The 27,139-nt window shown below is 30.5% G+C and overlaps 1 protein-coding gene and 1 long non-coding RNA gene across 3 annotated transcripts in view; one reads left to right on the top strand and one right to left on the bottom strand.

Moving 5' to 3' along the window:
* LOC132738218 (homeobox protein Meis1-like) overlaps positions 1-27,139 on the top strand; it is a 126,364-nt gene that overhangs the window by 28,338 nt on the left and 70,887 nt on the right. For both annotated transcript variants that reach the window (XM_060725684.1, XM_060725690.1), the window contains one exon: positions 23,966-24,107. In XM_060725684.1, the coding sequence (XP_060581667.1) occupies positions 23,966-24,107 (142 nt within the window). The remainder of the gene's footprint in view (positions 1-23,965; positions 24,108-27,139) is intronic.
* Positions 13,881-27,139, bottom strand: part of LOC132738235 (uncharacterized) — an 83,751-nt gene continuing 70,492 nt past the window's right edge. The window contains exons 13-15 of the long non-coding RNA XR_009626843.1: positions 26,479-26,656; positions 20,454-20,555; positions 13,881-16,787 (exon numbers count right to left, since the gene is read on the bottom strand). This is a non-coding gene — a long non-coding RNA (uncharacterized LOC132738235). The remainder of the gene's footprint in view (positions 16,788-20,453; positions 20,556-26,478; positions 26,657-27,139) is intronic.

Below are 27,139 nucleotides of genomic sequence, written 5' to 3'. Positions count from 1 at the left end.
ATGGCCCCTACCTTTCTGCAGTCTTGAGGCGACAATGAAATTCATAAATGATATAGAAGAGCCGGCTTTGATCAAATTACCTTTATCAGTTTAACAAAGAAACCGAAAACAAGTTTAAAATATGATACTTTATGGAAATGTTGTAATGAAAAACATAAACACTGATCCGTCGAAAATTTGAGCGTATGTCTTTCTTAAACACAGCTGTCACTTAAGAAAAAAAGTTTTAATGAAATACATGCAAAATAAATTGGAATTTAACGTATGAATTCACATGCATATTTAGATGAACCAGTTTCAGATAGAGTCAATCATATCCGAATACTATTATACATCCGACAACCACTTGCAAGACTGAAAACTTAGTTGAAAACATACTTACAAATATAACTATTCTATGTAATATGGTACTCTTTACAGACAAATACCATGACTGTAAAATAAAGTGAGTTTATTTCACATGTCGTATCCTTGAAACACTGCAAAACAAAATTTCAAATCATAATAACTATAAAAACAGGTAGACTTAATGGCATAATCAAGTTGAAACAAATAAATTGATATATGTAAAGGGGCATTGTTGACGTATGTAATGACATATACACATTATATATCATTGTTAATTGTTTCCATTTCATAAAATTAAATAATCAGAACTCAAACTATGACGAGTTACTGTGTTTCTTTTGCATTGTCGACTTCAAAAAAGTCAACTGGTTGGTCAGTCTAGTTTCGTTCAATAAAAGAAGTCGTTACAAGCTCGGTTGTGTTTTATTGTGCAACATTATGATTAAATCCTTTCATTCAACTTTTTTCTACCTTTTATTATTTACATGTTGCTCCTTGTTAACTTTTTGAAATTGAGGTTGTTATATTTAATCTGATTTCGTAGTATGCCAAGTCTCGCAATTTCTTTACACGATCAAAACACGCCATTTTAAAAACAGCAATTACACAAATCCGGTCAGTGAACATGCATTTTTAGAGAGAGAAAGAGTGCTATATCCTATATCTTAGGAGAATGTATAACAGATGTTTGAGAGTTTCTGCCAGCAGGTGAAACTACACGCTGATATTCTTCTCTCGGGATTTATTTACACTGTAAATCTCTATCCGGTTGCAACAAGGCTAATTCTTTCACTCTAATTAAACTCCTGATGCCACAGACCTTTGAAACTTTTACTTGAAACATCTAATTTTTTTTCTTCCTAAACCTGAAGAAGACGCTATCCTGTGTTATTATTTTATGGCTATGACTTTGCACCGATTATTCAATTTATTTTCATATTGTTACATAGTTGATTTGAATGTGTATATGAGCTTTTTTGTATTGTCTATATCAATATTTCTATGCCTATGAATTTCTTAAACTAAAAGCATAGAAATATTGGTATTTAAATAAACATAGTGTATGATAAAACTAAGAGTAATGCATGCCAACAGAAACCATGCAGGGTGAGAAAATAAAACAAGTCCAGTAGAAGAAACCAAATTATTTTTGGGAAGTAGGTGGGGAAATAAATCCTTGAAATCACTTCCGAATACATATGCAACATTGTTAGACACAGGTCCAGGGAGGCATTGCGGTGTTGCTATACTTGTGTTTTTGTGTGTTATTGTGTGTTTTATTTCTCTCAAAACTCCCTGCGATTTCTGTTTGCATTCATTGAACTCTTATGGTAACTTAAAAGCTCGATGAAAAGCAAAAAAAGCAAAACATGAAACAAGTTGTGTCGTATGTATAAGGAAGTGTATATCAAGGACATATGTATTTGCAAATGAATTTAATATCGAAATTCTAAAAGAAAGAAAGTGTTGAAAACTAATTATTACGGCTGTGGTTATATAAACCGCATATTTGCCGTTAAACTTTCTTTTAAAAACATTTCTTTAATGTAGTAACTGGGCTTAAATTCTCACCCTCATCATTGGTTTCTCGTTGACAGGAGCACTCAATGTACTCGATGAACGCTTGGAATGGCCGGTGACGTCAGACGATGTGACCTTGACCTTTGATCTTCAACTCAGTACCACCATTCAACGACTCACATTGCACCCTGGAATCTCCGTATCAAGTTCATCATGGGATGTCATATGTGAGAGAAAAAAAATTCATATCAAATATGCTATTCATTTATGATAGGACCACATTCAAGGGACTCAACTTCACTTGAAAATGAAAGTGAACTCGTCAAAAACATTGGTGGTTTGTTTATATATGTTTGAAATAAATTGTGTTTTTAAAAAAATATTCAGATTGGACAAGCAACGTGATTTCGTTTCTAAAAATAACATGTTCATGATAATTACGAAGATCTATTTGATTAGTTCTAAATTTCCTAAATATGATGAGAAATTTGCAAATGTCTAGTCAAAGTATATACAATGTGCTATATTTAATCATGTATCATTTTGAAAGAGCATCTGGAAAGTCTGTGTTTGTTATACATACGTTTTTCATGAACAGCTTTCCCAGTATGCAACAGCTATGCTTCGGAAGCAACTGTGAAGTTTAATAAGCCGTGAAATAATTTTCATAAGTACTGTTTGTATGGGTTCGCGAGGACTGCGAAGTGGAGTCTTGGATCTCAATTAGCCTAAATTAGGTCGGGAGGATGAAAGAATTGTTCATTATCATTCATAAATTTCAATTTATATTTTCACGTGTGATATAATGTATCTTCATTAACTGTTAGTTTGTCAGTTACTGTTACACTTAACAAAACATTTCCCCCTATACGATATATCTTTATTGATTGTTAGTGAGTCATAAGGATAAATTCTTCCTTGTGCATTTAGTGCATAATTATCACAACTATTTTTTAAATGGAATTGTTTTTTTTTTTTGCAAAGATCTGGAGAATTTATAACAAATATAATATCAATTATGCCACAGACTCTTGTCTGCAGAGGCTATATATTTCTAATAATAAAGCTGTTAATTGGTTATTTTTTATGTAAAATTAAATTATTCGACAGATAAGCCCGATGAAATTAAAATGCCTTAACGAGAAAATATTCGTTTTAGATTTTTCTTTATTGTAAAACATACTATATATGTTTCATATGTTATTACTTCATCTTTTTAAATGACCAATATTCTGCGTGTATTATGTAACTCTAGTTACGATTTTGTTTTATTATTTAATGGTTACATTAAGCATGTGACATGTGTTAGGGGAGGGACTGGTGATGTTTTAGTTCACTATTTATATGTAAATAACAATGAAATATATTTATATTTAAACATTTTGATAATTGCAGCTCATTTCAGCAGTTATGGTCGTAAACTGGGTAGAAACGTTGCATATTACAATCAATATAAATATATAATAAACAACTTAAAGGAAAACTATCCATGTGATATCCCTTATGATTTAGAAAAAATAATTGGCAAGATATATTATGACAAATTTAGAATAATTAGGCAGAAACTAAACATATAAATTCATTATATAATAACAAGATTTAATCAAAAGTTTGTACAGATATATGCAATATTTCTACCTAGATACACGAGTTATTTACACATTTTTAATCAAACAGCATAATATATATCTCTAATTTCCTCTGTTCAGAAATCCTATGTCCTCTGTAATGTGTACATTAATTGTCCTAAACAATAAAAGAATCTATCTTTTATTTTCAAAAATTGTAAATTTGTGTTAACACTTGTTTATCAATGACATTAGTTTGATTAAAAAGCAATATAGACTAGTACATATCTCCCTCTAACAAAAGACAGAATAGTAATAATGATTCGTCATTGTTCATATTTTATCATCATATATTATTATATTACATTAATAAATTTGTTTTCGCGGATAACCATGCCCAACTATTGACAACAGACTGAAAAGATATTTAAATTTGAGTATGGGGTCTGATTATTTTTTTAACAAAACAAACAACAGTTTCATACAATTTGATTTATCTTTAGTGTGAGGAAGACACATATTACTTGATTTAAAAAGGAACATTTTTACATTCATTTACAATCTTAACATCCATCGTGTTCCTTTACCCAATTGCTCATGTCAGATTCTGGGAGGATTATTCATTCTTTGTTATTATTACCTTTACGTGTATGTTGTTCACTTCAGCATTTCAATTTCTTTTTTCTTCTTTTTATATATTTGCCTAAAAGAATTACTGTTGTTTGGATAAATGGCATTTAATTGTTTTTTACCTTACTTTTAAGTTCCTAAACAGCGTGTTCTATGATCCACATCTTTTTTTTACATTTTATTCATTATACGTAATTTTTAACGTAATATTTGTTGTTTTACCATTTCTTATTGAAATAAGACTCTAGAAAACTGGTGCTGCTTCTGTTGTCATTGAAAAAAAAAATGATCTGATTTTGTTATTTTTTATTATTTAATTACCTGTTGTTTGTAGAAATAAATAAAAATAAATATATGAATAAGAACCTCACAATTGATAATAAATTTTAAAGGGACAAAAAAGGTTAGTTTGTTTAATGTTTCAGTTTATTTTATTTATCTTTGATTGAACTATTTTGTGTTATTTTTTTGTTCAAATTACTTTCTGTTCTTTTGTTTTTGTTTTTTTTAATATCAAAAAGCATTCCAAATTGTATGATACCATGTAGGTATTTATATAATATTATTTAATAAAACCTATATGACTCTGGAGATTTTTTTAAACAGATTCTTAGTAAATCAACTTATCTAAAAAAAATTATAATTTTCTAGTATAATTTGCCAGTTTGAAAGAACCTAATAATAATAATAATAATTCTATTTGTTATCTTTTTATTGTTCTGAATACCTGCAATTACTGATGCAAATTCTCAACAAAAAGTGCCATTTTGCCAACAAAAAGGTATATCAAAGGATTTTACATTATTTTTACGTTTTTTGTTACATTACATTATACCTGCAACTCTGTTTCGAATTAAATTTCAACACTAGGATTCATTAGCCCAGTTAAATAGTCGTTTATATTCAGATAATAACTGTTATAGGCAGATATGCAGGCCATTTGATATCCTTCAGGATAGGATTTTGTACTAAAAATTGTATAGTTTGTTTCAAATAAGTGTGCCATTTTTTCTGTTTTGTAAACTTTTGTTATTTTATTATTACTACAGATGCAGCTTTTATTTTTTGCTGCAGGCTCAGTGTTACTTGATGCTAATTCTTTCTCATTATTCGTTTTATTAAGTCTTTTTAATGCAACTAGATATTTTATAGCTGATTGATTAGTACTTAAAAAGCCAAAGAAAATGTTGATATGTTAAATAGATAAAATACAGCGAAATAATATCAAATTAATTGTTAAATTAAATTTTTTGACTAATCATGATTTAAGAAAATTACAACCCATAAATTTCAAAAAAGGTATAACAAAATAAAACATTTCAAATTTAAAGGAATCCTGCAATTGTCAATAGCATCAACATAATTATTTGAATGACTTGAGACAGCCCCAACAACTGTGCTAAGACTTTAATCTAATTGCTTTAAAAAGAGAAATTGAAAGAATTTGCTAATGGTTTGAGTCGTTCTACTTTTAGTGCCATTTTAAATGCAGTTCATAAATGTATTTTCTGTCATTTGAGTACCATTATATCGCTTTTTAGATATATATCTTTTGTAAATATGTTTTCAACAATTGACATTTTACATTCTTGTACAATTGCAAAATATTATATTGTTTTAAAATGTCTTTTTATCAACTATTGTATACTCTCTCTCACTTTTTAATAATATACTGCTATTTTATTCCACATTTGTTATATGGGTGAGCTGTGTATCTTTTTATTTCTTTTATATGGCTGACATGCAGCAATGCCAATAAGCCTTTTATTGTCGGCAAAGTTCTATCTTCTATGTGTTAAGTATTACTGAAAGTGAACTTAACAATAACGGAAATCACTTTTGTATTCTAATTCTTAAGGTACATTGACCAAAACTTTTCATTCTTATCTTAATAAAAATATTATTTTTTATAAGATTTGAGTGTACTTTAAAAGTTCAGTAGTAAATGTGTACATTTAGTATGCAAAAATCTTAGGCTGCTAAAAGAATTAGCCTATTGTATTGCTGCATGCCAGGCAAAGTTCATTGCTTTGTACCAGAAAAATAAATACATTTTGCCTACTTTTTTAAGTGTAACAAAGTTAATGCTCAAATTTCGAGATTTAAGACTTATTTTTTCATTGAAATGATTAACTGCACTTAGATATTTTTTGCTCAACTGGTCTTGCAGACTACCACAATTAAAAAATATAAAAGTTGCAAAGCTCAAAAATTTGTCAAGTCTCAACACCTTTTGAAACAAACTTTAGAAGCCAAAAAAACATTACTTAAAGACTGGTGACAAATTTCTTCACCCATGCTTTAAGTTGAATGGTTGGTAACATTACTATCCTGAATCATTCTTTAATGGTTTCTTTTGACCCTGTTTTTGGAAGAGAAAACCATTCAGGTCAAAAAAATTATTTTAAGAAAGCAAAATTTACAGAGTGAAGTAAGTGCAATTCAGGAGAAATAAGATTTTGTTACATTTAAATCAGTATATTTATGTTTTGTATTCCAGGTGTATGAACCTTTAAACATATAATGAACTCTGAAATGTCCAAGACATTTTCTATATGAGTTTCTTGTGTTATATATGGTGCAAAGTCAGTTATTTGTTAATAAATGGTCAGACTAAAGTAGCAGTTTCATTCTTTTTGACATGACAATTTGATTTTTGCTGGGACATGTGAACTTAAGGCCAATTTATAACTTGTAATATTTTTTTTGTTAATTAACAATTACATAAAATAACAAACAAAATATAGGTCATTTATCAATGAATTGTCAAATTATTAATATTTGTCTTACAAATCATAAACCCTATCACAATTACATTAACCTTCAGCAACTTTTATAGCACTTGGTTTGAGAACTTGTGCAATTCAGGATAAAATAAATGCACTGGTCTTTTACCTCTGGGGTAATATAATGAATGATAAAATATATGGTACCTTTAAAATGATCTTTTCATCAAAAATTAAATTTCATTGTTCTGAGAGGACCCTGTCTTTTGTTTAATGTCTAAAATGACTCATAAAATCAAGGTTAAAACCTGTGAAAAAATAATAGCTCAATATAATATAGGAATTAATTACTGTTCAGCATATACCATTTACCACAGCTGTGAATTCTTATAAACAAAAAGGCTAATACTGTTAACTGTGTTAACTGGATACCTGTTCAAAGTTGTTTCCAGAATATTCACATTGAAACCAAACGCCCATATCTGTTAGAAATAAAACTAACTGTTAGAATTTCTAATTCAATCCCTTGTTAGTGCCCCCAACCTCTTGGCCTTCTGTGTTATGGTTCAAACATCTGGTATTTGAGGAATCAACATCTACAGAAATAGGCCCACCTCATTACACTGTCAACAGCTCTAGCACATGGGAAGACATGCCAAATTACACCCTTGGAATTCTCAATAGTATACTCTCAAAACACACAAATTACAAATACTCTCTAAAACACAGAAACTACAAAAAATCAGGTAATGGATTTCAGATTTGAATGCTGGAAATACTGGAGAAATGTGGCGTTTTTCTTCTTTTTCATTCCTGTTTAGAAACTAGTGGAACGTGATGGTGATTGGATTTATTTGAAAATACATATTGCTTTAAACTGCTGCAATCATTCTTGTCTGTTTCTGTTTCAAACTGTTCATTTAAAGGACAGATAATACTTGGCAGACAATAAAAGTGCAAAAGTTTGTAAAACTGAAAACTATGGAACTATTTAAAATAACCAAGCTTACTTTAATTAAGGAAATAGTTTCTGAAACACATAATTTGACCTAAAAATAAAACAGAGAGCATGTAAGGAAATTTTAAAAAATGACATTTCATATGACAAAGAACTTGCTATAATGCATTTTATCAAATTAAGTCATAATGTTCTATTTAGAGGTGAGATGTACAACTAACTTTAACATGACTAAATGACAAGTTAAATAAAAAATGGCAATATTATGTATTCCTGATACAAGCAGGGAATGGATAACATATGTTCACAGCAATTGTTAGTCTTGTATGTTCACCCACTCATTACAACTTGTGGGGAAAAAAACATGTTGAAGTAACCAACAGTATGATTTTTTTGACACATTTACTCTATTTTATGCTTCAATTGCCATTGCTTGTTCCCCTTTAGAGACAATGATCTTTAAACACAATTACTTCCAAGAAATTTCAATAACATGTTGTAAATTCAGCATCAAGGGGGTATAAAAATGAAAGAATTTAACTGAAACAAAAGACCTTGATATCAGATTTGTTTCATGTAACTGATATCTTAAAGCTGTGAATGTATTCAGTAATATTTATGATATTGCTTTTGGCATATATGAACTAAATTCAGCTACAAATCTTCAAAATAACTTGCTTTAGAAACAGTTACTGTATCCTGTAATTTCATATAAGAAAAAAAGCAATCATTTAAATAACATAACTTTACCTAAATGCAATGAAAAACAAAACACTGCTTAAAAAAAATAAACTAAATTGTGTATGTGCTTTTATTTCGAGATCATTTTAAATGTCAATGGATTCTTTTTTCTATGGTTAAGACCCAGCTGATTTTGTTGTAGGTGTATAGGGGTAAATGTCACATATGAATGTAAGTGTCACACATAGATGCGAGAGTACTGAATAGACATATGATGTTGGCCAATTGTACCACAAAGTGATCTTCATTTATATGAATCTGTAATTTTCCTATACCATTATTTTGTACATATGAGAAGATAGTTTTGACAATAGCTTGACATTTTCAGAATTTATAACTGTACTTACAGTAGGTCAAAACTTGGATGAAAAAATAAATAGCATTACAATGTATTAAAGTACACAATTCTAAAAGGTTTCTACTGCTTATACTTAGTTGCTGTCTACAAATAAATAAATAAACCATGTTTGAACCACTGATCTAAATTATTGGTATCCTTCATTTTTAGAGCTCCATTACATCTGAGCTCCATTACACCTGTCAATACATCTGAAGGCATAAATTTATAAACCCCAACACTGAAAGACAAAACAGTACACTGACATTGTTTCTATTAATGACAGCTCTATTTTTAATGCAATATTTTAAGATAAAGCAATTTTAGATAAAGTAATAATGTATACATGTAATGTAATGTACAAGTTTATTCTGAACGCATATGCTCAATACTGATTGCTTTTGCATATATTTTATAATTTTAGTTTATGAATAATACTAAATACACATAATCAATAATTAATACATATGGTTTCTATTAAATGCAAGTTCTTACACTGAGTGCATTATGGTAAATACTGAATGCAAAAATTTAAAACTGAATGCATTATGATAAGTATTAAATGCATATTCTCTATACTGAATGAGTATGCTTAAATTTAATACTGAATAAAATTCAATGGTGAATGCAAAAAGGTACTGAATATGCATGTTTATACTGAATGTGATAGTTAAATGGTGAACCAATGATTGAGAAGAACCATTTTATACAGTAGTTATAGTATTGAATTTAAATTTCAAGTGAATTTTCCTGCATCATTCAACTCATCTTATAATTGTAAACTGATTTACGGGCGAATTCCAGGTATAATCTCAGTAACCTTTAGCCAGACTCTGAAAGTCTTGGGAAAAATGAAAACAATGGTATTTTAAGTCTGAATGATTCAGTTTTAAAATACTTGGCTACCTCTTAACAGATAAAGGGGTCCAAAAGATCAGTCTTGAGCCAACAAGTTTGGAATTCAAAGATAACAAGTGATGGCAGTAAGGTTTAAAGTTGGCATCAATCTTCATCCAATTGCTATAGAAAGAAAAATCTTCATACAGGAGACTTGGTGCATTAATTCCAGGACTGCAATTTTACAAGGAAGTTAAAAAATGATTTTTCTTTTCTTATCTCACTGAAACAGAGAATTGGGACTATACAGGAAATTTATCTGCTCTGGTAACTTCAAACAAAATTATAAGAAAATTTGGTTAGCTAATAGAACACACAGTGAATAAAATGACTAGGGCAGGAATGTGTTAAGTGTCTTCTGTACTTTAAGTTACATAATTTTTTCAAGCATACAAAGGTTGGCAAGGAAAACATTTGGTTGAGGTTTTTTTTATCTGAAACTTGTGAGTTTCAGTTGAAAACTTGTGTAAATAAACTCTAATCTCATAATATACAAGTTTAAAAAATTATGTTCCTTTAAAAATGCTTTCCTTTTCACTTTCTGTAAACAATATTGAATAACAGAGAGGAAGCTTGATGCACTTCTATATTGTAATAGCAAGGGAAATGAAAAATAAGCTGTTGATTACAAGAAACAAATGATTATTTTATTTTAATACAAAACAGGATTTTTTTCATTTCAAAACTACAGCTGGTTTTAATATTTTCATTCAGTGAAACACTGTTTGCCCTCCATTATGAACACCATGTGTTTACATCAATGTAAAAAGCCTTCAATATCTGTTGTTTGGAGGGGGTTGAGAAACTTAAGTCTTGGGAAACAAAGGGAGTTCCAATATACAAAGATGGTATCACTGCATGTCTTTATACATCACAACTGACTTGATTCCAATCTTGCATTGTGGTAGGGACATCAAACACACACATCACAAGGAAATCACTGATAAGCCCAAGCCTCCTACTGAGGTCAGTCTAGGTCAGCATGGTCATATCTCACAAGTCTGACCAGAAAATGACCACTGATAATGATCTCAGCCAATCATAACAAAGAGGGACTGAGATATAATCAGGGTGAGTGCAACTGAAGCAATAATGGTAGATGAGATGACTGCAGCTGTAATGTAAACAGTACCTGATTACACACTGAAGATACCCGCTGTAATAGATTGTTTGTTTTGTATGTAATATGCTAATCACCACTTGATGGGAGACATGATTGAATGTTTGTAATAGAAATTAATTCTCATTAACCAGTTTGCCAGTGATAGTATCAGCTGTCTGATAAGCCATGCCAATATAACCACTGCATGAGGAAAGAATAATAATAACAGTGTGCAATAAACTTATTAAGCAAATACATTACAGACAAGTGTACAAAAAATCATCAGTCATTAATGAGCATGGGATTTAAAGTGCTTGACAAACAGGGAAATTGATACTGTTTATTTTTCACCAAAAACAATCCCCATTTTCTTCTTTATTATATTGACAAATTGAAAAAAGTGTATAGATACCAGTGATGGCAATGTCTCTGTAGATACATATCATATATCAACTGTAGGAAATGGCCTTTTGTAGCACACAGAATAAGATTTATTTTAGACACTTTCACTGAAACACTTTTTGTAACATTATTTCTTCAATGCATGTTTGTATGTTCAATGGTTGCCAGGACTGTATGGTTTAAATTTGTCTTTATGTTGGCAAAAAAAAAAAAAAAACAACAACAGGCTTGGTTGTTCCATATCAGAATTTTCATTAAGATATACATCAGTGAGGAGCAGTTGATTATTGTTAACACAAGTACTCGTATACCTCAGTATTGTGTTAATAATCTAATACATATATATATGTATCAATAAAAAATATAATTGTTTTAAAAGCTGTTACAATAAGCTAGAACTACCTGAATGTATATAAACGTTTATGTCAGTTTCAATTATAAATACACCAGATTTATAATAGGGGATATGTTTTATCATTAAATGTGACAGGTGTTACAAATACTTCAAAACATGCATCTGAAAAAAGTCACTTTGAAACAACATTACAGCAAACTTTCTAATACTGACATTTAAGAAAAGATTTACCTTTTTAATCATACACTTTCAGCAAAGCTTGCTTTAACAGTCTGAAAGACAACAGTTTCTTCAAATGCCTTATCCAACTGATAACAAAATGACAGGAAATGCTCTGAAAAAAAAGAGTATCATGACAAAAAAGAAATCCCTATTATTCTAAGATACAAACAAATCAAGTCATATCTGCAGGTTTCTGAGCTTTTGTGGTGTTTTTTTTTTTTATTTTCTTTTGATTATACAATGGGATCTTTAATTTTTTCTTCATTGACCATTTGCAATATATCATATTTTACATCTTCAGTATTAAGTATAAGCTAGGCAATGAACGTGTTACAGTTATAGCAGAATTATGAAGTGGCTGGTGTCAGATTTATGATCAAATTGTTGCTGTCTGCAGCTTTGATCTGCCTCATAATTCCCCCATCATAAAAGAAACATGCATATTTCCTATAAAACACACTGTTTGTATGTTGAGTAGCATAATAATGCACACATTTAAAGCCCATCTTGTATAGCTCTCCCATTATAACTTGATCGTGAAATATAAAACTGTCGTAAAGGAGAGTGTTTTACAATGTGTTAAGACCCTGATGGTGTTTAGCATGCCGTTGACACCAAATGCTTCCATTTTAAAAGCTGGTAGTGACATTATAGCAGTTGCTAAATATTTCGGGCGCAAAACCACTTCCAAGACCATAAAAAGTGCTGGAATTAAGTTAATAGATTATAGTTGGGATAAAACAATCTACTGTAATGACTATGTAGAAATTTTCTTCCCTATTTAGAAACAATAAAAATTTAAATCAAAAGTAATGGATTTAACAAAATATAAGCTTCATTAAAGCTTTCTAGCTGCCGTTGTAAAAGCAATTAAGTCATTAAGTTTGTCTTTAATATTTCACTATATCATTTTAATTCCTTTAGTTGATGAATAATATCCGATTTCTTTTTCCATGAAATAATTATTTATGCTATAAATAATTTCTGTCTGTCTACATTTTTTGAGACCACCAAAATTGCTTGCTCATCAAAGAATGAGATTTTAAGTTTTGAATTATTTAGTAGATAGTTTTATGAGTCCTATTTTATGGCATCTATTTGATCATCAGTCTTTATTTGTATCTGTTCATTCAGACTGGAGGTTATTCAAAAATCATCCTTATATCCAGAAACTTTTTTAAGTAAATCACTTGCTGTGTAATTTCTACGGCCTACCGTCATTTATTAAAATTTCTGATTATTTCCATGTTTGGGGTTGCGCCAATCTATCTTGATAATAGAACCAATTTTCTATTTCAAAATTGTTCTCCGAAAAAAATGAAAAAGTTTTATCGATCTCGCTGAGATTCCATTATGTGACTTCTACATATAATAGAGAAACTTCAATGGAAGAAAAGATGTCCATATTGCGAGGTTTTTTTTCGTTGGTCTTATCACAAGGCTCGCTTTCATGGACGATCTGATCGTCGGCATTATGCGATTGGAAATTTGTGTATTGAAAACAGGAGGCAGAAAATCTTATTAAATTCTGGTGATAATGGCTGATTGTACGAAAATATTTATTTTGCGATCTTAAGAATGACGGAGAGAAAATATGGGGGATTAGTGGAGCTTTCGGGCAGAATCCTATTCCAAGATATCTGATTGGAGGAGAATTGTAATGGAAGTCTCGGATAGTTCATCTATGAATTGAGATTGCATTGTTTGGACTGCTAGAAACCATATAGCATGAAATATATATCGAAATACTTATTGAATTACTAACTTACAAGTTTATCTTTTAATTTGCTGGTAATAGTCATGGAATAATGTATCTTTAAGAGATCATTTTTTAAGATTTTTTTTATGAGCATTTTTTTATTTGCAATGTTGTTCATAGAAATAACTTTCTATCAACTCATATTTAGTTTGTAATACCAGACAGACAAACAAAGTTAGTGTCATTTTAGTGTACTTCAAGTGAAATTGGTGATGTCTGACTTTGGAGACAGGGCGTTCTTAAATTTTCAAAAATTTGAAACATTTCAATAGATTAGAATTCTATGATGCATGACCATATATAGGTAATTCTTTAATTACTTAAATAGGTGGTTTATTTTCTTCAATTTTCTTGAGAAATTATGAAATCGCTGAGTTTCTTACGCATTTTTGAAGATAAAGTTGTCAAAATTTCCTTGCTTTTATCAGCCATCATTTATACAATTGAAAATAATTTAATTTAGGATGATGTGTACAATTTTGCATCTGTTATTACCGAAAGACCCATATCTCTAACCAGTTCATTAACCAAATGTGCAACTTGGGGTGTAAAGTTATAAACACTGACAAATGTTCAACATATTACTGTAAAAAAAGGCAATTTTCATCAAAATAATACTTTCAGTGAACATTTGTGGGGCTTTAAACTGTTTGGGGGAACAACATCCCACCCATGGTGTTACATTCTCTCAAAACATTAACGTAATTACCTAACCAATTTGATAGGTTATTTAGCATATAGAAATACATATATCATGCATTGGATATTTGACGGAAACAAATTGCTAAAATAAATGTATTTTTTCACTGAAAAGGGTAATTCTTTTCAGTAATGGTGGGTTGAATAAACGTTTCATAATCAGATTTGCAAAATCATTAAACCTAGGAGCACATTCAGTTGAACACAATAGAAGCAATTTGAGCCTTAAATAGTAAGACAATGACTTTGCAAAATATCAATGATTCGATCAATAAACATTTTCAACTTGTGCCACTTTTTAAAATAAACCTTAAAAACCAAATAAGCTTGGAAGTTTTTAAACGTTAATGCCTCGTAATATGTACACTTCCTTTTTCTGACATACTGTTAATGTAAAAGTATACAAACCGATAAAACTGGCATGCATTTCATAAACCATATTCTACCGCCTTGGCAAATAAACCATTTTGAAATCAAACTGAGTAAAGAATAATGTTTTTGTTTCTTGCTCTGTAATTTCTGCCAAATAAAGAAATAGGCATTTTCCTGAAAAGTTAACATTTTAGGTGTACAATAAGGCTGTTGGGGACAGTCAAATATGTTTGTTTGCCCAGTTTTAAGCTTTTAGTGAGTGCATGTATGTAACATTAAATCAAAGAGCATTAGAGAGGACGGGGTGTGGGGGGGAGAGGTGCATATTGTTATGTCTAATGTCTGGACTGTTGACAAAAGAGTCGGTGATCTATGGGAGGACAAGTTCAAACTTTTAAACTCATCTCAGTCAAAATTCACTATATCACCTACTGAAATAAACATAGTGTCCTTTTATCTTTAGCCATCAAAAAACACCAAACTGTTTAATTACTTTTCAACATTATGCATTTTTTCTATAAATGTTGCTTTCTGTAATTAAAACATATAAATCTAATAAATGCAAATACCCGACATGTCAAATAAGATTCAAACATAAACATGCTCAATTTCTATATATCAAATGACTTCTCAATTATCACTTAAAATCTTACCATATTTTGCATCAAATTGTTTAATTCAATGTTTTACATTTATTTCATATATTCAATGTGTTAAAATATACCAAAATCTTAAATGTTAGTGTTGGCACAAAGTATACGAACCTTCCTCGGCTGTCAAAGAGGACCCGCTGATATACCGGATTTGTATAAATGAACTCTGGGACCCATTTAATCTGTTTATGATGGGAAAAGGACATTATAATTTATCCTCGGGATTTTGAAATTTTCAAATTCCGATAGGACTGTTTGCCCTAACCTAACTGAAATCATATCTGCGTTTTACTTCACATGAACCTTATAGGTTCATGAACATTTGCTGGGAGATGGAGGAATTTAGAAAAGCTTTAGCTTGGGTGTATTCACAATTGAGTCCAGGGTCTTTGTGGGGTTTTGAATGGATTTTATTATGAGCCATGGAGGTGTTCTTAAAAAAAATAATTTTACATTGAATCTGATAAATGTCCATTTGAAATTTGCTAGGAAACTGATTAAAGAAAGAAAAAAATACTATAACCACAAATTTAATATTCACAGAATTTCAGACTTTGTTTGTTGTATTTTTTATCATTTTCATCAAGAAATAAATTAAATATTTACAATGAGAAATCTGCTCTCAACAAAGAATGAAATGAAATGTTTTCCTTTCTTAGTCATAAAAAATACCCCAGCTAACTATTTCACCTTTCAAGAAAACGTCTTTTCATTAAGTTTAAAGGCATTTGTTTTATAGGGGCAATACAATACCATTAGGGAAGTTATTGTTATAATAATTCAGCCACAAGATTTCTTTAATTTATCACTCAAATGCTTCCCATTTTTAAAGTACATAAGAAACAATCAAAGATTTTTGTCAATTCAAGAAATCATAAATATACCAACCAAAACCAGTCTAGCCTGGGGTAAAAAAATTATGCTGCCCCTCAAAGAGCTATTTTAATTTGTTTGCACTTACTTCTAATTATTTCAATACAAATCTTACTTTTGATAATTGGCAAGTAAATCAAAATCAATGATATATTTTTACAACTGATCATTATAAGAGTTGTTGGTGTAGCATAGAGGGCCCTGTCTTTAGTTCTTCATCTCCCCCAAGCCCCTTAATTACCCAAGAGAACATGCACAGGCAAACATTAGAAGAAATCAGTCGTTTGAGAAAAACGCAACATTCATGTAGCCTACAGCAGATCCATTTTCAAAATTGGTATCATTTAAACATTTTAGAAATATCAAAGATTTTCATAAATGTGATTTCAATTCCCTTGTGAACATATATTCAGAATAAATCATGCACATAAATTCACCAGATATTTACTGCTGCAATTGTGTTTTCTTATTGTCATAACCAACCGCTGTTTTCCTTCCAACCGCTGTTTTCCTTCTTTTAGATATGCCTGACTCTTCTGAAAACATCTTGGTCAAAACTGTCTGCCAGTAATTGCCAGAGTCTTTGTCACAGAGTTTTCAGGTCACTGGAGTATCTAAAAAAACCTGAATAAAGAAATTGTGAGTTAAAAAGCAAGATTGGCCAGATATTGTGTCCAGGATTCATGCATGTGGAAAAGCTGTAATTAACTGATAGTATATATTGATTGACTTATTGATGAAATTAACAAATTACTCCGGTTAAATGCAAAATTACCGCTATTCAGGCAAATACTCCCTATCCTCACTGAAGAGAATTGATTTTCAGCAATTTTGTCCTTAAATAAGCGCTAGATTTTCATGATACTGATCAAACAAAACAAAACAAAAAAATATCTGAGCTTATTTAGCAACCTAACTAAACAGACTTGTCCAGCTTTCAGTTTTGGAACTGTCCATTATCAATGTTGGGAATGTCAGGATGAAGTCCGGCAGCCAACAGTATAGAGCCTGGTCAGCCTACAGGGATGTGCAGACTAGCCTGACTCTATACTGGTGGCAAAGGCTCATCACTTTCTGTCCCAGCAAGTTGTTGGTTAATAATCTTGACCCTGTCTTGGTATTTGTCTATATGTCTTTGACTTTCAAGGAAAAGTGGTTTTACCAAATAAGGAGCTTTCACAAAAAAATGGTTGTTCCAAATAAAGGGTTTTTTTAAGGAAAAATGATTAAGGTAATTGTGGTTGAAACTGCTGTTAATGCAAATCATGCCAGCATTTTCCATTCTCACATCCTACCAGCAAAATTTTTAATGTTAGGTCTGCAGCTATACTTGATTGCCCATTCCAGCCTGAAATAATGCTTGGAAGTACTTTGTAGGCCTTCTTCACAAGTTAACCTGAACAGAAACTGTATGGCCTGTACAGGGTTTGTGTACCTTAAAACCTAACCGAAAAATATATCATTAATGAAAAATATTATCTGTTTGTGGTATACATTACAATTTTAAACACCCATCACATTTCTGTTTCAACATGTCTTTGCCCATGTTATACCTCTTAAAATGAACAACTGATTTTAATATGTTTTATTTGCAGATATCAAGATTAAATATAAATTGCAAAAAAAATAATTTTATAATCATTTATAATGAACCGTAGCTTGTAGGTTGTATTTCATGTTGAATGACAACACTAAATGATTGATGAGCTACTATCAAACATCTATACCTATAAAATTTGAATGAATACCTCCAAATGAAGATTGAAATTCATTTCAATGAAACATGGCAGATTTTACTATTGTGCAATAATATGCTCTACCCCATTCAAAGGCGTTATCTTTGATACTGGGGTAAATGGTGGAAGAATCAGATTAATTTTGAAGGAATTCTATATTTTGTCTCATATTTCGCTACCTGTTATCATTAAAAAAAAAAAAAAGGAACAAATTAAAGTACGCAACTATAAATACATGAAAATGAAAGCTTTTAAGTCATACTAACTGGAGTGGAGTAATCTTTTAATTGAATCTATAATATCATCATTGCTACAAAATGATCAAAAATATATTAAAGAAAAAAAAATAAAGTGAAAATTTGATTTCATATTTTGTCGATTCACATAATGACGGAGAAGAAATTAAAGAGGCAAATCTTACGTCTGATTATACTAATACACGCTGATATATGAAACATAATATTATATGCTATATATAAAGCCATCAATAAATTATGACTTCAAACTTTTCTTTAATTTGATCATATTAAAATACGTTACCAATGCATTTATTTTTTAATCATTTGTATTTTTTTTCAATTCTTTTTATTATTAATATACTACCTCTTTAAACTATTTTTCTTTATCATTTAATCAGTTTGTTTCAGATTTATTTACATTTATACATTATTCAAGAGATTTTATAAATATTGGTAATATCTGTAAATCTTTTATTAAACAGTGCCATGTCTTGTTACAGTAACTACAAATAAATAGGTTCATTTTCCAAGCATGTTGAATTAATTGGTGTGACCTAACATTATTTAAGCATTTCAATATGGCAGACAGCATTTACTACACTATCAAAGATAGTCTATGTCTTAAATAGAGACTCGTGATTGGTCAGCGGAACATCCATCAAACTTGTATGTTTTGAATCTGTCATTATGTGACAAGCAGAGATTTTCACAATTAGATTTCAGATGTGCCTGCTAAAGTCCTAACTGTCATCTTGAATTAAGCTCCGCATAAACTTCAGGCTCATTTCCCTCGAAGAAACATAGAAATGCAGCGGCCTTGAGACTCTCAACACTACTCACTACACACACTCATTTGCATATATGCAAATTATATGTAAATTAGACTGTTTTCAGAGATTCTATCGCATTTTGTTGGAATCATATCTCTACTCTTCTTAGAACATTTCCTAACCATGTGCAAAGAAAATTTCGATTAAAAGAAAAAATCATAAGACCAATCAATAATATTCCCTTCATCAAACATGTTGGTAAATTTTATTCCCAATCATGTAACATTGCATAAATACACCCTGCTTCTATTTTCAAAGGTGTATTAATCATAAATATCGCATAAATGAAATGCAGTTAAATACATGGAATATGAATTCAACAATAAAAATGACATAAATAAGAATATGGTGTAATTTAATACAAATAATTCGGAAATAAACATTGTCAAAATTGACACAATCTGATCAGCAAATCTACTTGCCGCAAGCAAACTTATAACTATGAGCCTTAAACAACTCGTTAAAAATATTAGTTCAAACAAATATGGTTTTATTTCAGAAACGCTTCATAAAAGACTATATCGTACAAGTAAACTTATCGCACATTAAAAAATATTAGTTGGGGCAATAATGGATTTAATTGGAAAAAAAACGGTCCATCAACAGTTATAGTTTGAAGCACCTGTACGGGTTCAAATCTTCGGCCATCAATATTTATGTGCATTGAACTGCTAAAGAGTCTTGTTACTCCTGGTACTTTATGACAGTTTTTAGTGCAATAAGCAAATAAAACACCCTTCAAATAGAACATCAATGTTTTGTACAATGATTAGCTGGACATGGAGCAAAAAAAAAATCAATCTTCTTTTTCCGAGAAGCTTTAAGCTGTTAAATCAAACGAAGGACTATAGTACACACAAAGCTTTAGAAAAAAAGACTTTTTTATGCCTATTGTCAACATAAGCTGGCCGACAAAATGACTCCAGACGAATTGTGTTTGCAGAATGCACTGATTTATTTGTCAAAGAATTACTCCATGTTTAGTGTACACACAATTTCAGAGTATGATACTGGTAATAGAAAATGTACACAAATTATGACAAAGGCCGGAATAACAATTTGAAATCGGAGACGTTTATTCAGCACTTGAGAATCATCAAATTGGGCTCCACCAAAGAATAAAATTGCTTTTTTCCAATTTAAAATAAATTTACATAGATATCTGAGCATTTATTGAAATTTTTTGAATTTGTTTAACTTATATTTCAACAGATTTCCATTCAGTAAGTCAAGTGTGACAGAGAAAAGTGCTAATTAGACAGAAGTTTTAAACTTACACTTCAAATTGTGACAGTAGGATCAAATTCTTTCACTTGTATTTTTTTTTTAACAACAGCTTCTCAGATACCTTATAATATTTCGGTAGCCAGATAAAAATAAATAAATAAATAAATTACCGGTAATAGCTTTCACAATAACAAAAGGCCTGTATTAAGGTCACTTTTACATTTCTCTATTAACTGCTACTGTCATTTCCTTGCATACCTGTTAATACAGACCACTCTTTGATAAAGACCACTTCTTTTTTCTGAGGTTATTGCCTTATTTTTGGCCGTAGTAATTTCACGACATCTCAGGAAGCAACAGCTGATATATAAATGAAATTAAAATCAGGATTATGATATGGATATGATAATTTCTATTTATATTACGTGCATATTAACAAATAAAAATTACAGAAATAGATATACAATCGCAATCTCAGCAGTTTGTAATGACAAGATTTCTGCTGTTTCATTCGCTAAGGAAACTCATTTTTCACGCAACATATGCATTTATCACCGTATATTATAAGCTCCAACTATATTGACATTAAGATGACTATCTGCGTATCCGTTTTTCTCGAAATTTTGCCTTTGGGCCACACGCCTTTGATGTTGTTATTTACTGATAGACCTACATCACCTCCTTATTGCCCCAATGTGGTAGAGAAACGATCGAAACAGATCTTAAAAATGATTTACACGTATGTCCTTATGTGCAAAATGAATCCAAACCAATCCAGAAATGAATCAATGACTCTCCTCTATTTTTTTTCACCTGCATTTTAATATCAAACAAATATTTCTATCAATTATTTCGTTCACTTCATTTGAAGAAGTGTAATCAAAACTTGTTTGATGCGCAGACCATGGAAAACTTTTTAGATAATATATCATGGAAAAAGATGATAATAATTAACTGAATTAAAAAAAAAAATCAAGAAAAAATTAACTATATGGTAATGTGGCAAAAACCACTTATTAATATCATATAAGAGGAACTTGACACTGTATATCATTGTTGTATTTAAAAAATACCTACCAATGTCATGAAATGAATAGCTTATTTTTTTCAATCATATTTTGTAAATGTATGTGGAAATTATTTGACGTTAGTAGCTCATTTAAAGGTTCCCTTCCAATTATTTGAATGCTCGATTAAGTTTTATCACCAACTTTTATGGTCGTCATATACAACATTTATTGGGACGGAGGTCCATAATTTACGCATAAACGCAAAAATATTTTATATCCAGCAATATATACCTGGTTTTCATATTGAATGACCCCCTCAAATGATTGTCATAAAATTCCAATATATAATAATCACGTACAAATATCTAAAATAGTCACACCAACCATCGAAAAATTTGATCTTGCACTCTCGTTAAATGACTTTGAACACTAAGGACCCCTATATGTGACAAGTCATTCCCATAACTGTAATGAATAAAGAAAATGTTAACTTCTGTTTAAATATTTGGTCCGGTATCCAGTATGTTAAAGCTGTTTATAACGGTCCGAGGTATTTTCGTTTCAAAAAGTGGTCTGAAAAAAATGAATTCAGTTTACTTACAGTCAAGATGTTAACAAAACTACTATAATTATAGAAGTAATGTGGCTGAAATTTTTATTGTAAGAAGCGGCCATATTTCTATTGAGTCGAAGTTTGATCCCTAAAATTACAAGCTGTCTTTCAGATAACAATTTAAAAATTGAGTTTCTGTGTGATTGTGGTTTACGCCATGACCTTTACTTTGCTCGGACTGGAAGTGATTAGACTTACACTGTGCTGGTAATTGAAATCCCTTAACATTTGAATGGACTGTTCCAAATTCAAAATCGGGCAAATCTATTAACATGAAGGATTAAAGATCTGAAATGGAGTGATTTTGGTATCTGTTGTGTATCAGTTAATGGAATTACTAATACTCTTCTTAAGAAAGTAAAAGGTTTGGGTGGTTACTATAAATAAACATGTATCACCCGAAGATTTTTCAATATATTCCACTTAAGGTCATTCAGTGTTTATCTCTGTGAAAGGCTATCTTCAATAAAAATTTTCAAATTTCAGGAGAATAAAGGAATAAAATATCTATGATAATGGGGAATGACAAATGAGAAAATCTAATCTTTTGTTATTAAAAATTTAAAAGATTAACAGAAGTAACAAATGAAAATTGTTCAATTTCTCAAACATCTTAAAATAAAAACATGAACTTTTCAGTATGACAAATTTGTTGTCAAGAGATACGATATGAAAATTAAATCATAATAAATCTTTCAGTTTTTCAAGTACTTTCACCAAGGGGGAAAAAGCAGATCAGAACTCTGAAAACAAAATTATTCTTAATAAAAAAAAGCATCACAAGATAGATTAGAGCTCAATTCTATTAGCATATGGAAAGATAATAAAACAAGCTTAAATTATTTTTGGTGCAAGTGGAATTAAAAATATCTCTTGCTCTGCTATCTGTTAGACAGTAAAAGCCTGCAAAAGAATTTATATGATTTTCTAAGCACACTTCATACCCTGTTAATAAGTATGATGGATTTTATATCGCCATATAAAACACAGAGATGTTCTAGTTGTATTTAGTAAGCTGGTGTTTTATTTGATGTGCTTGTCTTATCAAACTTCTCTTAAATTCCCAGATATTCATCATTAATTACATCGAAATGATACTCACTGTATAGTCTGCTAACTGGTTTTAGATTTTTAGCTTAAATTATATTTCATTTGATTTTATTAATTTTCACGATCTCCTGCGAAATAAGATCTCCCTTTGAGTAGTTATTTAACTGCATGAGATCTGCTGTTAATGATCATCTTCGTAATTATATACATTTTTATTCTATGAGATTGCGTGATAGTATACCTAGGGCCCCCCATGCGAAAAACCTCACTATTTCAGAAGTGCGCTTATACAATCTTCTTTAAAGAGTAGATGCTTACGATTCCGTTTGAAATTGCAAAATGGAATTAAAACCCGTAAACCCGCCTGAAATCATATTACGATTTCTTTATAGAAACTCTCTGATATACGGAAAAAAAAAGTAAAGAAAAGGGGAGTTTACAGCTGATCATTATATCATTTTTCGAAATAGTTTTCTCATACGCAGGTCTTTAAACTTAATTACGAATATAAAAAAAATTTGTTTCAGTAATATAATGAAGCGTGCAAGTGTTTACACTATCCTTTTCAACAGTAAATGAGGCCATGGCATGTGGAGTAATCAGATACAATTATTTGTTAATTAAAAATAAGATAAGATTCCGTTTTTAATGAGATTTCTTTCTTTATCTTAAACCTGATGCTGAACAAGTGGGGAAGACATCATATCCTTATCACAGCTACATGGCTGTACGTGTGTCCATCTCAAAGAGTTTCAGAAATAGTTGTATAACTAACGAAAACTAGAAAAATCTTATTTTAGCTTCATTGACCTTGACCTTAATTACCTGACACTATACAAATAGGTGAAGTGCATGGAAGGAACCTAACTATCAAATGTCGAGGATATCATTCAATAAATAAAGGTGCTTTGCGAGTGACAGAAGAAAGCAAGGACAAACAGGCAACTTGACAAATCTTATATACATAGTGTAAAGGCTTATCTTCATTTCTGTAATCAAAATCATATTAGACAAATAGGACCAGACTCTTCTAATTCTTTTTAAATGATTCTTTAATTTCATTTCAATTTAACTTACTATATTTTGTTCTTTTTCAGAGATCACCTTCATCACAGAACAATAATTTACCTCCCTTTTCATCGCCAGACGACGCTCAGTCGACACGCTCCAATGATACTCCAGTAACTAGTCAATCTAACACAAACTCATCTCAAAATGCTGATAATAACAGTGAAGCAGGTAAGGAATTCTAAATGTATCTTCATTAATGCTAGCATTTGATTGGCTATTCTTAAACTCAATTTGAAATCAGCCAATGAAATTCCGAGTTCCTGAGAAGAGTCCAAATCTGGGTTCCGTAATTTTTCAGGGGTGGTAATTACTCATTGATCAGAACAGAATCTAAGTTTTAAATATAATTCATCAAAGGGGGGGTAATACACTCGTAAAGCATGATCTCGGACAAGATTTAAATATAATTCATGAAAGGGGAGGTAATACACTCGTAAAGCGTGATCTCGAACAAGATTCAAATATAATTTCTCAAAGGGGAGGTAATACACTCGTAAAGCATGATCTCGAACAAGATTTAAATATAATTCCTCAAAGGGGAGGTAATACACTCGTAAAGCATGATCTCGGACAAGATTTAAATATAATTCATGAAAGGGGAGGTAATACACTCGTAAAGCATGATCTCGGACAAGATTCAAATATAATTTCTCAAAGGGGAGGTAATACACTCGTAAAGCATGATCTCGGACAAGATTGAAATATAATTCCTCAAAGGGGAGGTAATACACTCGTAAAGCATGATCTCGGACAAGATTGAAATATAATTCATCAAAGGGGAGGTAATACACTCATAAAGCATGATCTAGAACAAGATTTAATAAAGATCTTTAGTGTAGATCAAAATTTTCTAAACACTAGTTTCTTTTAAAACAGTTAATATTTTGATAAAGTAGACATCTCCCTTTCATAAAAAAATCCATAATCATGAGTCAAAAATAATTCATTCGCAAATTTTAAATATTCCATACTCATTAATTTACAAAAAAAGAGAACTAAATGTTTTCTTTGTATCATACCGCAATAGCACAAAATTAAAGTCAATACAAAAATGATATTTTAAGTCAGCTGCAGTGTGGCGATAGAATAATAGAATAAAAGACGCAATGCTACAGAGATTGGACTTACGACTTGTCCCGTTTAAAAAAAATTAACTAAACGAGAATCGATTTCCAGAATAGGTACAAGAGCAGTACAGATTGATTTTTCCTTCAGGTTCATAATGAAAAAGGATGTAATTTGATACGGGGTGTTTTAGACTCCATTATTAATTTATAATGTGGTGTTTGGATGATAATATTCATAAAGAGAACAATGTTAGGTAAACCAAAGCATTGAATAGTAAGTGGTATGCAACCTTTTTGTATTGAAATTTTCACGTGTTTTTTTTTCCAATTAGAATAATTTAATGCAAGCGTATTATTAATTATACTAGTAATTAAATGTTTTATCATGTGAATATTTGTGGAGCCTATGATAGGGTGTATAACATGTTAACAATAAAGGTCATTAAGTAAAAACGCAAATACACAAAATGTAGATTGTGATTTTGGTTTTTTGTTTGTTTATACCAAAATGATGAAAATATTATCAGGGCTTCATACCAAAGCAAAGTTCTAAGAAGCTTTTTGAACATATCTTTGGAAAACTTTTTTTTTTTAAACAATACTGAATAAAGTCACATTGTGGCAAAGGTTAACTCAAACTGTGGTAAATCGTTACTGTGGTAAATCATTACTGTGGTAAATTCATTCATAAGAGATTTATTGTTTGAAAAATTAATTAAGATTATTCCATATTGCTATAATTTGTAATAAGATAAGTTATGCACATATTTATATCTCCGTTACAAATAGAAAGGCGACCTTTCCTTTAAAAAAACTTCATCAAACATATCATTAACATTATAAAAAAAAATGTTTTTTGTTACCACTTGAAATGGTTTATATCTAGTCTATCCGAAGTCATTTGAAGTATAAATATAATCCCTCTATGCCGTAACTTACAATAATTTTCCACATAACCACCCATACTGTAGCGTGCTTCAAATTTCCACTAATTGTCCATAAAACCGAAATGAAATACTTAAATTTCATCTTTAAACTTAATTATATGATAGTCTTTAAGTACATTTTGTCTAATCTTATTTCGGATAATGTCATTTCAAGTGATAATTGCATAACTTCATTACATTATTTAACATCTCTCATTTTTCTCCCCATTCTCTATTAAATATAGCACTCAAATTGGAGTGTTACACACTGTTTAATTATACATACCTTATATTGAAATTTTACTTCACATTATCAACACAGAAGAAATTATGAAGGTGGAATTTATTATGACGGTCGTTCGTAATACCGAAGTCAAGCTCAGGAGCATTACCTTTACAGACCACAGTGCCAACAGGGCCACAAGTTCAAACCCTAACCTAAGTATATGTTCCAAACCGGCAGACAACTTGCGTGTGCAAGTAGTCCAGTGTGTACACTGCTTAGGCATGTGAGTTTGACTCCCAAGTAAAATCTACTAAACTTACCTGATAGCCTTTTAAATCACACTTAAAACTGGGGGTTGAGAAGGTTTACTGTTTATTGTGTTGACCCTTGATTTCAATCTCTTCCTCCTTTTCTAGAGAAGAGTCAAGTGTAGAAGTTGTCAACAACTTGAGGGGATTATAAAGAAAGTCCTGGAGCTGTCTGCTTGCTTCGATAGCACTGAAATAATTATACAATGATATTATTTTCAAACATGTAGGGGTGAATTAAGTTCTTTAAGGCGACACATTGGTTTACCAACATATTAACATATTATGAACTGACCTTGTGTTAGCAAACTAATAGTTAATCTTGTTTAATGACTTGGATTATCCATACATAAGGAGTCATTCTACCTATAATCTACATAAAGATTTGAAAAAGCCAGTAGGTATCAACTTTAAAAGGTTATTTTAGGTCAAGATAAGACTGTTTTATTTTGGCTATACTCTAATTTGGTCAACCAGGAGTTTACAAACAATCTCACTTGAAACTTCCTCATCTATCATAAACTGTTAAGATAACAAAGGGAGATAAATTAGAGACCAAGCATGCAAGGACTTTCACTACTTGTATAAAGATTTAGGAATATGGGTGGTGGTTTGTTTACATAAAGACAAGGAAATTCTCTAACACAAGCAATGTTTACAAATTTTGGGATTC

Source organism: Ruditapes philippinarum, unplaced genomic scaffold (genome assembly GCF_026571515.1).
Source record: "Ruditapes philippinarum isolate M1 unplaced genomic scaffold, ASM2657151v2 ctg327_1_1_1_1, whole genome shotgun sequence".
Taxonomy (NCBI): Eukaryota; Metazoa; Mollusca; class Bivalvia; order Venerida; family Veneridae; genus Ruditapes; species Ruditapes philippinarum.
This window is presented reverse-complemented; position numbering and strand designations above follow the sequence as displayed.